We start from the raw sequence: 13986 nt of genomic DNA, 5'->3' as shown, positions 1-13986 counted from the left end.
GTTACATCCAAGCTTAACAAATCCACTAAAAGATATTTATATTCACCTGCTTCACCAAATGTCACTAAACCTTTCCCGATTCAAATGTATATATATAAATTTTTTTCATATTTGGTTTTGTGAGGGCACTCTTTACAATACGCTTGATGATAAATTATAGAGTAATCATCTTTCTTTCCTCGAAAAGTACAGAAAGCGTTTATGGGTTTAGAAACAAAACAAAATATACAAGTCTTTGTTAACAGCATTTATTTAAATAATATTTTAAAAACGCATTCCAAATATTTTCATGTTTTCTTTGAACAAATTGTATGGAATATTATGGAAATCACAAATTTTCTTAACAAAATACTTGTAATTTAAATATTTTTTGAAATACACAACATCTAAAAAATCCATAAACATTTCTTCAGCAGCCTTAGTAAATTTCAAGCTATGTTTTCTTTTCAGCTTATTAAAATAACGAATTCCTGGCAATGTATTTATTTTTTAAGTTTTTATCAATCTTAACTGTATCATATTTTTCTTTATTTTTCATTTGTTTGAGAACCTTTGAATACTGACGAAGTATTTCAACATTTCATTCAGATTAACTATCTGATAATAATTCAAGATTCTCGGCATCAACTTTTTCAAAGTCTTTTAAGTAATCCACTTCCATAATATAAAATCTGAAGTTTAAAAAAACATTCCATAAAAATCATCCAAAGAGCAGCACATATCGGTTCGTCAATTAATTATAAAAATATTAAATACAATGAAATTATTATTATATATAATAATATTTAACTAATTTATTTTCATAAAAAAATTATCAAAGCCTTTAATAAAATGAGTTAGAAATAAAATAACAATGTCTTTTCTGAAAAATATCTATTCTGAACAAATTAAAGACAATTATTGGTTTGATCTCTCAGGAGATTTTAAATTAATTATAGATAAAAAAAAATACTGGATATTTCAACGAAATTATTAAACTATGTAAAGATCGTGGAAAAAGATTTTAAAAAATTGTTTGAAAATAAGAAATCTAAACGATATATTAAATATTTAGAGAAAAATTCTCAGAGTCCGAATCCTGAGAATATATACAAAATATAGTTTAATATTAATGGAAGTAGATCAATCAAATATAATTTCAGTGAAGTGTACGTGAACGAAAATATCATTTTAAGAATTACTTGTTGAATATCTAGTGAAATTAGTTTGAAAGTGAATAGAATTGTTAAAGATTTTTATACTAAAGAATTTGATGAAATATATAATATTGAAAATTCGCCAAACAATAATTAGGAAATAATGTGAATTAATTAGCTATTGAAAATATTAAATACAATGAAATAAAAGAAGATATATCTCCGAAAATACAAAACACAAATAAACATCATATTTTTATAATTATTAGGAAAAATAATTATAAAAATATGATGTTTATTTGTGTTTTGTATTTTTGGAGATATGGAAAAAGCAAACATCCCCTTTATGTTATGAGAACTCAAAGAGTAAGCAGAAATAAATGTATGAAAAATTTCGAAATTAGACAAATCTAGAAATTTTATTAGAATTGGAATATGATCCAAATTATATAAATTTATTGAATAGAAAAGAAAATTTTGATAACATACATACATACTTGAATGGTATGAAATTACTAAATGATTATACAGAAGAAGAATTTACAAATGATATTAGAGAAATATTTAAATTCAAATTCTGAAAATCATACTATTTGAATATCTTTTTCATGAATCCAGTTGTTAAATTCCTCAGAATGTCCTAAGCATTTAACAAAATATTCAGTTACTTTCGTTGTAATAACTTTAAACTATTAATCATAAACTGTTAATAACCATAAAAAAATCATCTTTTTTACTATATCTAATTAACTTTTTTTTCATAAAATGTACCTTTAATCTCTTTACCATTTAAATCTTTTATTCGATATGTGAATGGATCTGTTTTCGGTACTTCCGATATTTTAAATATCTCTTCAGTAAAAGTCGAATCATATCTTCTCGTGAATATTGTTTTATATTTTGAAATTCTAACCGTGTCACCTATTTCATATTTTGGTTTTCTTGTAACTGAATAAATTCTTGTATTCTTGAGATTTACTTCTCCTTTACTTGCTTCTTTAAAAGGCATTTTTATAGAACTATGAATTATTACAATTTTTTTTTTATTATTTTATCTATCTAGATATCTTTTTTGTATTATTAGATGATAAATATTTTCTAATTTTAGCATTAATAGTACGATTGAATCATGAAACTACAGAACATTTCATTTCCACATTTTCAGTCGTAAAAAGATTTATATTATTATCTTTAAATAATTTTTGAGTATGTTTATATATAAATTATGTTCCTTAATCTGTTTGAAGCTTTTCAGGAATTCATTCTTTAAAAATCTTTTTAAATGCTTCAGTGACGTCGCCTCCGATCTTTCTTTTACTAGGCACAGCCCAAGCACATTTACTAAATATAGCAATAAGTGTTAAAAACACCATCATTGCATTTACTAAATGGTTTGATAAATAATAAATCAGCTTGTCAATGGTCATCTTTGTGAGACGCATATATATTTCTTCTTTTAAATTTACGAATTATAGGTTTATATCTAGTACAATCATCTTGAGAATGCAAAAATTCTTTAATATCTTTTTGATGGGCACGTCGGCTGTGGCCTTATATTTCCATTTAATATACTAAACTACAGTCTACATAACTGCTGTTCTGTATTCACGGCTGAGTTAATGGCAATTTTCTGTGCTCTTTGGGAGATCTCGCCTTCTGCTCAGCATGATTTTATAATCTATACCGAACAGTGTGATTGCTTTGTAGGCACTAACTCGTTATCTTAAAAGGATGCAACCAGTTGCTATCTGGATTTTGTCTGCCTTACAACTCTTACACATTGGAGATTTAAATGCCATATTTTGTTGGGTTCCGAGTGATGTAAGTATTTCCTGATATGAAAAGGCAGACTCTGGTGCTAAACAGGCTACATTCTTTCTGATACATGGACTTCCATATTGTGACGTGAGGAAGTCCATCATTAATTATTTCCATTTAACTTGGCAGAAGGCATGGACCTGCAGATCAAGAAGTTACATTTCGTCAAACCTACAATTGGCTTGTGGCCTATCCTTCCTTTACTAGCGGTTGATGTCAAGTTGATAGGCCTTCATAAAGGGAATACTCATTTCACACACCGTCATCTCCCTTTCGGTAAGAGAGAACCTATCTGTTCTACATGTCGTACTGATTTTAAAGAGAAACATATTTTAATTGAATGCTCAGTTTCTAATTCTCATAGACAACATTTTTTTCATTCATCTTCTCTAACCTTGCATGACTCTGGGTGAAAAATGCCATCCAAATGTTTTTTAATTTTTTAAAGGCTATTGGTTTTTATGCGTGCATTTAATACTTGTTCATTGTTTTCGTTTTTTACACTGTAACACCTGATTTCTATTTCAAAATCATTGCATAGATTTTACTTCATAAAATTTTAAATTTTATATACTCATTGTTACGCAAACATATTCGGTTTTTGATTATTTTACACTTTTACAGCTTTGACAATTGATTCATTTTAATCTTGCCAGATGGGAAACCGTATGTGTTGGCGCAGAATGTCCAATTATAACTCTTGCGCCAGAAAACTAAACCAAACTAAACTTTTTTTTTCACCAAAAAGCTAATTACGCAAGGAAGCAATATAAGATTCGTAACAGTGTATTTGCTGTGTTTGGATAAAGAATCTATTTTATTTTCTGATGGTGTGTGGGATTTTTTCATACAAAGATTTTGTAGATCATCAAAGATTTTGTAGATAATGTTAAGCTCCACTAGGAGTAATATTTCATAGTATTTCCCTTTTTAAAAGAATCTTTACGAGAAAAAGTAACCGTTTAACAAATCTTAAGTTTTACATTCAACAAATATGATCAATTTGGAGAGTTTAGTTTCGACAAAACTGCACCTTACCTCTATGAACCCGGCAAGTGCGAAAATTTGAGTGCCCAAAAATCCCGAGTCGTTCCTCGTAAACGAAAACAGTATGGAATCGTCTTCCCCTTCAGAAAAGGGGAACAGAAGGGGAACACTTACTGAGCTGTAATTGAAATGTGTGGTGAATTTTTAACCCCACGTGGCTGTCGTTTGAGGGAAGGATTTGCTTAATTTGCTATGGCTGCATTTACACTCAGGCGTATTTACACTCAGGCGTGTTTTATTATTATTATTATTATTTGCATTTTATCGTTGCCGTAGAAGTAAGAGTAAGTTTTAAAAATAAAATAAAGATAAATTAATTGAACATAAAACATTATTACCTTCAAAACTATTTTGGATATATATATATGTGTGTGTGTGTGGTGTACGGAGCTTCATCCTAACGGCGCTCGCGTCGTCACTCAACAGCCAATAAGAAGCTATCTGACCCCCGCTCTAAAAACTGTGTTCAGTATTGTAGTAGCTTTCATCGATGTAAAACGGCCCAGCCGTTCGTCCAGTCCATTAAATTCGTTTATGTTAAATGAGTGTGTGATTCTCTTAATATGAGCCATCTCTACGCATTCATCTCGACCGGGTGTTTCCCTAGGGCCTGTGAGAGATATTTGACCCCTCAGGGGCTCGCCTACTATAGGTGAGTACGGGTGTCCCAATCCCGAGGTTCCCAGGGATCTTTACTCCCTTTCAGTTCGCTCTCCTCTCCGCCTTCTGCTGTCTGCTATGTCTTTCCTTCCCTCGACGGCAAGCGAGGGGGCTCTCCATGAGAAGCTGTCGCCGCTCTGTTTGCTTCTTGCTTCTCATGGACAGCCAATGTCCCACGTGTTGGCCGTGCGTGGCGACCCATTTGAAAGACGGGTGGTGCACTGTGGTCCCCGGTGTATCAATCGGCTGGTACCTAGTCACCTGAGTGGCTAGTCTGCTAGGGATCAAGCAAAGGGGTTACTCCTTGGGCTTGGCGTTAAGGGTGGTCACTGTCCCCGGGGGTAACTCCGAGCGTATAGGTTCCGGCTAGCACCAAGGTAAGTGCCGAGGCTGGGAATGGCCAGAGCCGGTGGCTGCCTTCCCTTGTTGGGCTCCGTGGTGGGCGGTGCCGTCGGGCCCGAATCATTCACCATATCGCATGGCTCCTCCCAAAAAGGGTCCCTTCAGTGGGCGTCATAAAGCACCAGTTTCTGTAAATTCTTACCATTTTGATAGTTTTTTTGTTGTAAAGCGGATCTCTAATGCTAACGAATCATTCGATAACGTATCGCCATTTCTTGTTCAGAAGGCTGTAACTGGAACAGTTGGCGATGTAACTTCAATAAAAAAAATGCGCTCTGGTGACTTGCTTGTTGAGGTTAATTCTCGGAAGCAAGCCCAGCAGATACAAAAAATTAAAAATTTAGCTACAATACCGGTTACTGTTAATCCACATCAATCTTTGAACACCTCTAAAGGTGTGATTACCTGTGGCGAATTGCTAAATGTTCCCTTGGAGGTAATTATTGCAGAAATGAAACCGCAGGGTGTCACGAATGTTCGCCGCATCACTCTTCGGCGTGATGGAGAACTTCTGGAGACAAAACATCACATTTTAACGTTCAATACACCTAAACTGCCAGAATTTGCTTATGCCGGCTACATCAGACTACCAGTCCGTCCATATATACCAAACCCTCTGAGATGTTTCCATTGCCAGCGCTTTGGACATTCTAAAATGAATTGCCGCGGGTCATTAACATGTGCCCGTTGTGCAGGTAAAGGGCATGACAGCCAGGAATGTTCCGCACAGGAAAAGTGTGTGAACTGCAGTGGCAATCACCCTTCTTATTCTCGATCATGCCCGCGCTGGATACTAGAGAAACAAATCACTACTGTTAAGTTCAAAGAAGATATTACGTATCCCGAAGCCAGGCGTAAGGTTCAAGCGCAAACGCCTACTCCTGGTAAGAGTTATGCTTCTGTACTTCAAAACACCTATTGTTCAAACTGCTCCTGTGCAAATTGTGTGAAAAACTCTAAAAAATACAAACCACCTGAAAAACTTACAGATTCCGATTCTGAAAAATCAATTAATGATACTTCTGAAAAATCAATTAATGATACTTCTGACACTCCTAAGGTTGTAAAAACAAAGTCTAAACGCAAAAAACAAAGCTCACTAACATTAAAACTTGCAAAACGCGGTCTTTCGCAAAAAGATTTACCTCTGAAATTAAAAAAATCAACCTCCAAAAATTCCGTCGCTTTGGGAATGGCGATGCAGGGTAATGTCCACAAGGATTTAACAACGATCTTTGGGGATAAGTTGCATAGCCCTGATATAAAATTACATCCCTCTGAGGATGAAGATGAGCTTGATATGAGTTGCGATGATCCGGCAACTCAGACTAATGCCTCTGTTCTTTCTCCAGCCAAACATCTCTCTTAATGGGTACCTTCGTTTCTTGGAATTGTCGCGGCATCCGGTCCAAATTGCAGGATATCAAGTCCATTATTAACAATTTTCATCCTGTCTGTTTCGGTGTTCAGGAGACCTTCTTGACACCCAACATTCCACTAAAATTACGCGGATATAACTGTGTTCGGAAAGATGCAGGCACTGAATCTCATGGTTCTGGAGGTGTCTGCATCTTTACTTCAAACCTTTATCCGAGCACTCCTCTTATGTTGCATACATCTCTTCAGGCTGTGGCTGTGCAGGTCCATATACGATCTTTGGTCACAGTCTGCTGTATTTATCTTCCGCCACATGATATAATACGTCAACAAGACCTTGACACATTAGTGGACCAACTTCCTTCGCCTTTTATTATAATCGGCGATTTCAACGGACATAGTACTTTGTGGGGCTCGGTTAGTACAAACTCTCGTGGGCAGCAGATTGAACAGTTTATTGCTAACAACTGTCTCTGTCTGCTCAATAATGACGAGCAAACGTACTTCCATGCCCCCACACGTAGCTTCCACTGTCTTGACCTGGCCATATGCTCTCCTGAACTGCTACCGATGTTGAATTTGACAGTTGGAGAGGATCTGCACAATAGCGATCACTTTCCCCTAATACTCTCACACACTGATAGCGGTAGTGCGGCTATTTGTCCCCCGCGTTTTCTATTCCAGCGGGCAGACTGGAATACATTTTCACAACTAGCGGTTATCAATGAGGCTATGGTTAGTGATACAGATATTTCAAAAGCAATACAAAATGTGATTGATACGGTAATAAATGCCGCAAACGCCACCATTCCGAAAACATCCCCACGTTTAAGAAAATTTCGTAGACCGTGGTGGAATAAAGCCTGTCGCGACAGCCATAAGAAACAGAAAAAATCATGGAATCTATTTAGAAGGTACCCGACGACTGAGAACTTGGTCGCTTTTAAGAAAGCCAAAGCGCTTGCTCGTCGCATTCGCCGCCGCAGTCAGAGAGAATCATGGACTAAATTTGTTTCATCCATCACGTCCTCTACTACCAGTAAACTTTTATGGAAAAAGGTAAAGGCTGCTAATGGGATCTATAATGAAACTTCTATTCCAGTTTTAAAAACTGGTAATATGATGTATTCGGACCCATTAGACGTTGCTAACATTCTTGGCCAAGCGTTTGCACAAGTTTCCGCAACTGATTCTTACAGCCCTGATTTTCTGGCAATTAAGAATCGCGCGGAACGGTTGCCTTTGCGCTTTAAAACCCGAGATGTCATTCCATATAATTGTGAATTCAGGATGTTTGAATTGGAAACGGCGCTGTCTCAAGTCCATGATACCAGTCCTGGGCCAGATGGAATCACATATAACATGCTTCGCCATTTGAATACCATTTCCCTTTCCAATCTGTTAATGCTTTTTAACAGAATATGGACTGAGCAGAAATACCCTTCACAATGGCGAGAAGCTATTGTGATTCCTATCTTAAAACCTGGCAAAGAACCATCTGTCCCTCTGAACTACAGGCCGATTGCTCTTACAAATTGCCTTTGTAAGACCTTCGAGCGCATGGTCAATGCTCGACTAATTTTCGAATTAGAGAAACATGGTTGCATCTCCCCATTGCAGATTGGTTTCCGTAGAGGTCGCTCAACTCTTGACAACCTCGTATTACTGGAAACCGAAATTCGCAATGCATTTGTCAGGAGAAACCACCTTGTCTCTATATTCTTTGATATAGAAAAAGCGTATGACCGAGCATGGCGCTATGGTATACTTTCTACCATTTTTAACTTTGGATTTAGAGGAAATTTGCCCATATTTTTACAAAATTTTTTGACACAACGTACCTTTCGTGTTCGAATTGGTAATGTTTATTCTAATTATTTTATTCAAGCTGAGGGTGTTCCGCAAGGAAGTGTCCTCAGTGTCACGCTTTTTATTGTTCATCTAAGCCAAATTTTAAATAAGTTGCCTTCATCTGTTCAGGGAACACTATATGTTGATGATCTGCAGATCTCATGCCAAGGCAGTAATATGGATTTATTAGAGAGACAATTACAACACGCAGTAAATAAATTGGTAGCATGGTGCAATAACAATGGTCACACCATCTCCCCAGAGAAGAGTAGCTGTGTACACTTCTGTAGGAAAAGAGGCATTCATCAGGATCCCAATATTCAAATAAATGATTCACCGATTCCTGTAGTGAATGAAGTACGATTCTTGGGAGTAATTTTCGATCGAAAGCTCACCTTTCTCTCGCATATCTTACACCTGCGAAGAAAGTGTGAGAAATCGTTAAACATTTTGAAAGTACTCTCCAGAACATCTTGGGGTGCCGATCGAACCTCCCTTCTCCGTATTTATGAGGCAATAGTCCTCTCCCGAATAGATTACGGGTGCATGGTATATGGTTCCGCCCGTTCATCTGTTCTGAGGCGTCTAGATCCAGTTCACCATTCAGCTTTGCGTATCTGTTCTGGTGCATTTCGTACCTCTCCGGTTGAAAGCCTCTATGTCATATGTCATCAGCTACCCCTTTGCTTAAGGAGGCAGAAATTATCTGCTCAGTTTTATTTCAGAACTAAATCTGTTTCAAAACACCCCTTAAGCAATATGGCACTACCAGTAGGTCTGCGTCGATTGTATAATGCCCGTCCTTCGCACATACTTCCCTTTTATGATAGAGTCAAATTGCTGCTGCATGACTCGGATCTCAAAGACGTTCATATTAAAGCAGTTGATTCCTTTTGCTTCCCTCCCTGGGATATCCCGCGTTTTTCCTTTTTGAACCCCTTTACAGGATTCGATAAATCCTTAACTGCACATGTTGTTTTTCAGCAGCTGTTTTTATATCACCGCCATCAGTATTCATCTTTTGTGCCTATTTTCACGGACGGCTCGAAAACAGATGGACATGTTGGATGTGGCATTGTGTTTCCATCTGAGACATTCAGTCACCGTCTTCATAATTGTTGTTCCGTTTATACTGCTGAGTTAATGGCAATTTTCTGTGCTCTTCAGAAAATTTCGGCTGCTACTCAGCATAATATCATTATTTATTCTGATAGCATGAGTGCTCTGAAAGCACTTTCTAATTATCACAACAGAATGAATCCAATTGCTATTCGAATTTTGTTTATGTTGCGTGTATTAGAACAAGCTGGTCTAAGCATCTTATTTTGTTGGGTTTCTAGTCACGTGGGCATTTTAGGGAATGAGAAAGCAGATTCAGCTGCAAAATCTGCTTCGACATTTATGATCAAAGGACTTCCGTTTTGCGACGTTAAACTGTCTCTTAACTGCAGCATTTTATCTACCTGGCAAAAGTCATGGGATCTGCAGATCCATAATAAATTACATTTCATCAAACCGAAAATTAATTTGTGGCCAGTTAACACTATACGAGAGGTTGATGTCAAATTGACTCGCCTCCGTATAGGACATACTCGTTACACACACAGGCACCTCATTTTTGGCGAGATGGCTCCAAAGTGTCTCACGTGTGGTGTTGATTTTACAATAAATCACATTTTAATTGAATGCCCATCTTTTAATTCCTTCCGTCTACACTTTTTTAAGTCTTCGTCATTGACTTTGCAGGACCTGGTGGGAGAGAAATTCCACCCAAACATTTTTAAATTTTTAAAAACTATCGGTTTTTATATTTGTATCTAGTGCTTTTTAACTACTGCTAACGCTTGATTTTTTTTTTTTTTTTTTTTTTTACATCGATCAATTGTAGCGTTTTTATCGAAACAGTGTTCCATATAGAATTATTACCATTCTTGCACATTAATTTCCTGCATGTGTATTTGGATACCTTTCGATTTATATTTTAACATGTGTGCTTTTACTGTCTGTCCTGTCATCTTACCATTTGCTTGGCGCAGCATGGTCAAAAATGGCTTTTGCGCCAAAAAAATCAAACCAAACCAAACCAAACCAAACGTGAGAGATATTTGATTTGATATATAATCCGATTAGTAGAGGACTGTTTTTCGAGCCAGAGTTAACATGCCTCTACATATATATTAGTAAAAAGTATATTTTCTTCCTATGAAGCCTGAAAACATTGATGATAAAAATAAAGTTGGTACTTTAAGTTAGTTTTTATGCATTAGTGTTTTTTTAAACCTTTATATAAAGCATATGAAAATTATCAAGAAATCTTTAATGAATGAAAAACTAGTTTAGCACAACAAGAATCTTGAAAATGTAAGCATGTTTTTAATTATTAAAGTAAAATTGGGCATTTGCGTTTTGAAACTCGTCAATAAAATTTTTATAAACTTTGTTGATATGAATTTGAATCTAAACAGTGAGGGATATAGGGACAAAGGCTAATGTTATCCCAAACTTTGTTGATATGGTGCAATATTAAATAAAGTGTTTGTGGCTCGAAAAATTGTAAGGAACCCAATGAAAAGTTTTAAAAAATGTAGCATTAAAATTTATTATTTTGCCAATATAAAATTTAAAACATATCTTAACTTCCAAATATCAGCAATAATATAGAATCCAATTTATAAAAATCTCTTTCGTTCTGTTTTGTATAAAAAACGAATTCCCTAAAAAATGAATTTAGTAAAGAGGAACCTGAAGAGTATCTTAACACACTTTCATCTTTCCTCTACTATTTTGTAATGTACCATTTTCCTCTAATATTTTGAACTATTTTGATACATTTTTGTAGTCAAACTAATTTCCAACGGTAAGGAAACATTTGATAAAGAGTCACGCACCATTTGCAGTTCAGAAATCAATAACCTCAACAGTCGGTGAAGTTTTTTCAATTAAAAAATGTGCTCTGGTGACTTGCTAGTAAAGATTATTTCTCGTAAGCAAGTACAGCAAATTCAAAAACTAAAATCTTTGGCGACAATACTAGTCAGTAAGCCCTCACCGGTCACTGAATACAACAAAGGATATCATAACATGTGGGGAGTTGCTAAACATCTCTGTCGATGTAATTATAGAAGAGATGAAATCTCAATTAGTTACAGACGTTTGTTGCATCACCATTCGGCGAGACGGACGACTTATGACACAAAGCACCACATACTCGCGTTTCGGACACCAAAATTACCAGAATCAGCCCATGCAGACTATATAAGATTGTCGGTGAGGCCATATATAAGGAGCATTCAAAAAGAAACGAGCCAGAGTCTGGAATGTGCAAACCAGTGACAGAATTTTAATATCGTTGCGTATTTATTAAAGTGTGGTTCAAACAAGAGCGCGGAGATTGACAGCCCGCCGCTAGAGGGACACAGTGCATGCCAAGTGACTAAAAAGCTATGGAAGCTAACAGAAGCACGCGTCAATTGTTCATCGCGATCATTCGCGTTGTTGGCAGTTAAACAGTAGAATGGAGGCGTCAAAAGAAGAGCAAAGAGGTGTTGTTGGTTTTCTGACAACTAAAGGAGCAGAAGGAACGGACATTCATCAAAGAATGTCACGTGTACGGTGAGCATTGCATGCCTCTTGCAAGAGTCAGGGCATGGCACAAGCACTTCAGGGAAGGACGATTGTCCTAGGCCTCCAGCTCGATTTTTTTTTAACGCTCCTTATATACCCAAGCCACTATGAAGTTTTCAGTGCCAGCGGTTTCAGAAACGTACTTTAGCAGTTCAGTGCCAGAAACGTACTTTAAATCGGATTTTTCTTTGAAATTGCGCGGTTATCATTGTGTTCGGGAGGATGCAGAACTCGTGCTGTTGGGGGTGCCTGCACCTTAACATTTAATCTTTATCTGAGCGTATCTCTCACTTTACAGACTTCCCTGCAATCTGTGGCTGTACAGAATCACTTACGAACTTTGGTCACAATTTGCTGTGTTTATTTACCGCCCAACAACATCATTACCCAGCAAGATTTCAACAATTTCGCTAACCAACTTACTTTGGCTTTTTTTTTTCTTTGATCGCTGCCGATTTCAAAGGTCAGAGTGCTTTATAGGGTTCGGATAATACAAATTCTCGTGGGTGGCAGATATAACAGCTTATTTCTGACAACTGTCTCTGTCTGCTCAACATGGTAGAAAAAACGTACTTCCATGACCCACGCGTACCTTTCATAGCCTTGATCTGACCATTTGTTCTCCTACCGTTGTTGACCTTTTCCGTTGTAAGTTACTTCTTTAATAGCGATCACTTCCTTGAAATTGTTCTCACGCTGATGATGACGGTGCGACTCAACGTTCACCACATTATATATTTAAGAGGGCAAATTGGTCACTTTTCACACATCTCGATATTCTTTAACTTGGAAAACGCTTACGACCGGACCTGGCGATATAGTATTCTCCGGTCGCTTTTAGATTAGGGTTTAAAATGTCTCTCATTTTTATTAAAAAATTATTTTCTAGAGTTTTTCGTGTCCGTATTGGAGACGTTTGTTCCGATCCTTTTATTCAAGCTGAGGGTGTATTACAAGGTAACATCCTCAGTATAACCTTTTTTATTATTCATCTCAGTCAGATATTAAGCCATCTACCAATGTCTATTAAAGGTAATCTCTATTTTGATGGTCTACACATTTCTTGCAGAGGTAGCAACGTGAGATTGATTGAGAGACAAATACAATCCACAGTGAATAAATTGGTAGCTTGGTGCGAGATAACGGCTATGTAATTTCTCCTGATAATTGCCGTTGCATTCATTTTTGAGGAAGCGGAACATTCACTTGGATCCTACTATCCGAAATGCCGCTATCAATAATGTCCTTTCTAGAACCACTTGGGGAGTAAATCGTACATCTTTACTCTGTATTTACCAAGCCCTCATTTTATCACTCATTGATTGTGTATGTGTGATTTACGCTTATACTCCGTCCACCGTTTTGCAGAGACTGGATACCATAAACCACCCTGCTTTGAAAAATTCGCAGCCTTTATGTTATGTGCAACCAGCTACCGCTTGAATTGGACTTGGCTTCAGTTGAGTTGAGACGGAGAAAATTATCTGTCCAATATTACATTAAAATTACGTCCGTCCCGAATCACGCCTTGCGTGATATGACGCTTCCGGTTGGTCTCCTGTGACTTTATGATGCTTGACTCTTTAACATTCTTCCCTTTTGTGAAAGGATTTAAAAATTTTTATCTGATACAAAACTCATGAGAGTTACTTAAAAGCTCCGGATTTTTTGTCTTTTCACCTTGGAATATTCCACAGTTTTCATATTTGCATCCCTTTACAGGATTTAATAACCCCCCCCCATTGTTTTTTAACTATCATCGTACTTGGTTCTCATCTTTCATATTTATTTTTACTGACGGGTCAAAATCTGACATATATGTTGATAGTGCTATTGTTTCCGACACCAGCAAACAGAGTTATAAGCTGAATTTTTCATTTTCAGTTTTAACTGCTGAGCTAGAAGCGATATTATGAGCTAATGATCAAGCTATTTCGCGGAATTGATGAAGGTATGTTATTATTATTGTTACGTCCAATTTCTATGCTGAACGTCGGATTCCAATTTGTTTCAAAACAAAAAGATGAAAATCATAAAATATACGCACTAAAATGTAATATAATATTTATAT

The 13986-nt window shown here is 36.4% G+C and overlaps 1 protein-coding gene across 1 annotated transcript; it reads left to right on the top strand.

Moving 5' to 3' along the window:
- Window positions 1–5331: 5331 nt before the first annotated feature.
- On the top strand, window positions 5332–6432 carry LOC129981451 (uncharacterized). The gene has a single exon (XM_056092294.1). It carries the CDS (start codon window positions 5332–5334, stop codon window positions 6430–6432), a length of 1101 nt encoding a protein of 366 aa, XP_055948269.1.
- Window positions 6433–13986: the final 7554 nt, after the last annotated feature.

This window comes from Argiope bruennichi, chromosome 8 (genome assembly GCF_947563725.1).
Source record: "Argiope bruennichi chromosome 8, qqArgBrue1.1, whole genome shotgun sequence".
In the NCBI taxonomy this organism is placed as follows: domain Eukaryota; kingdom Metazoa; phylum Arthropoda; class Arachnida; order Araneae; family Araneidae; genus Argiope; species Argiope bruennichi.
This window is presented reverse-complemented; position numbering and strand designations above follow the sequence as displayed.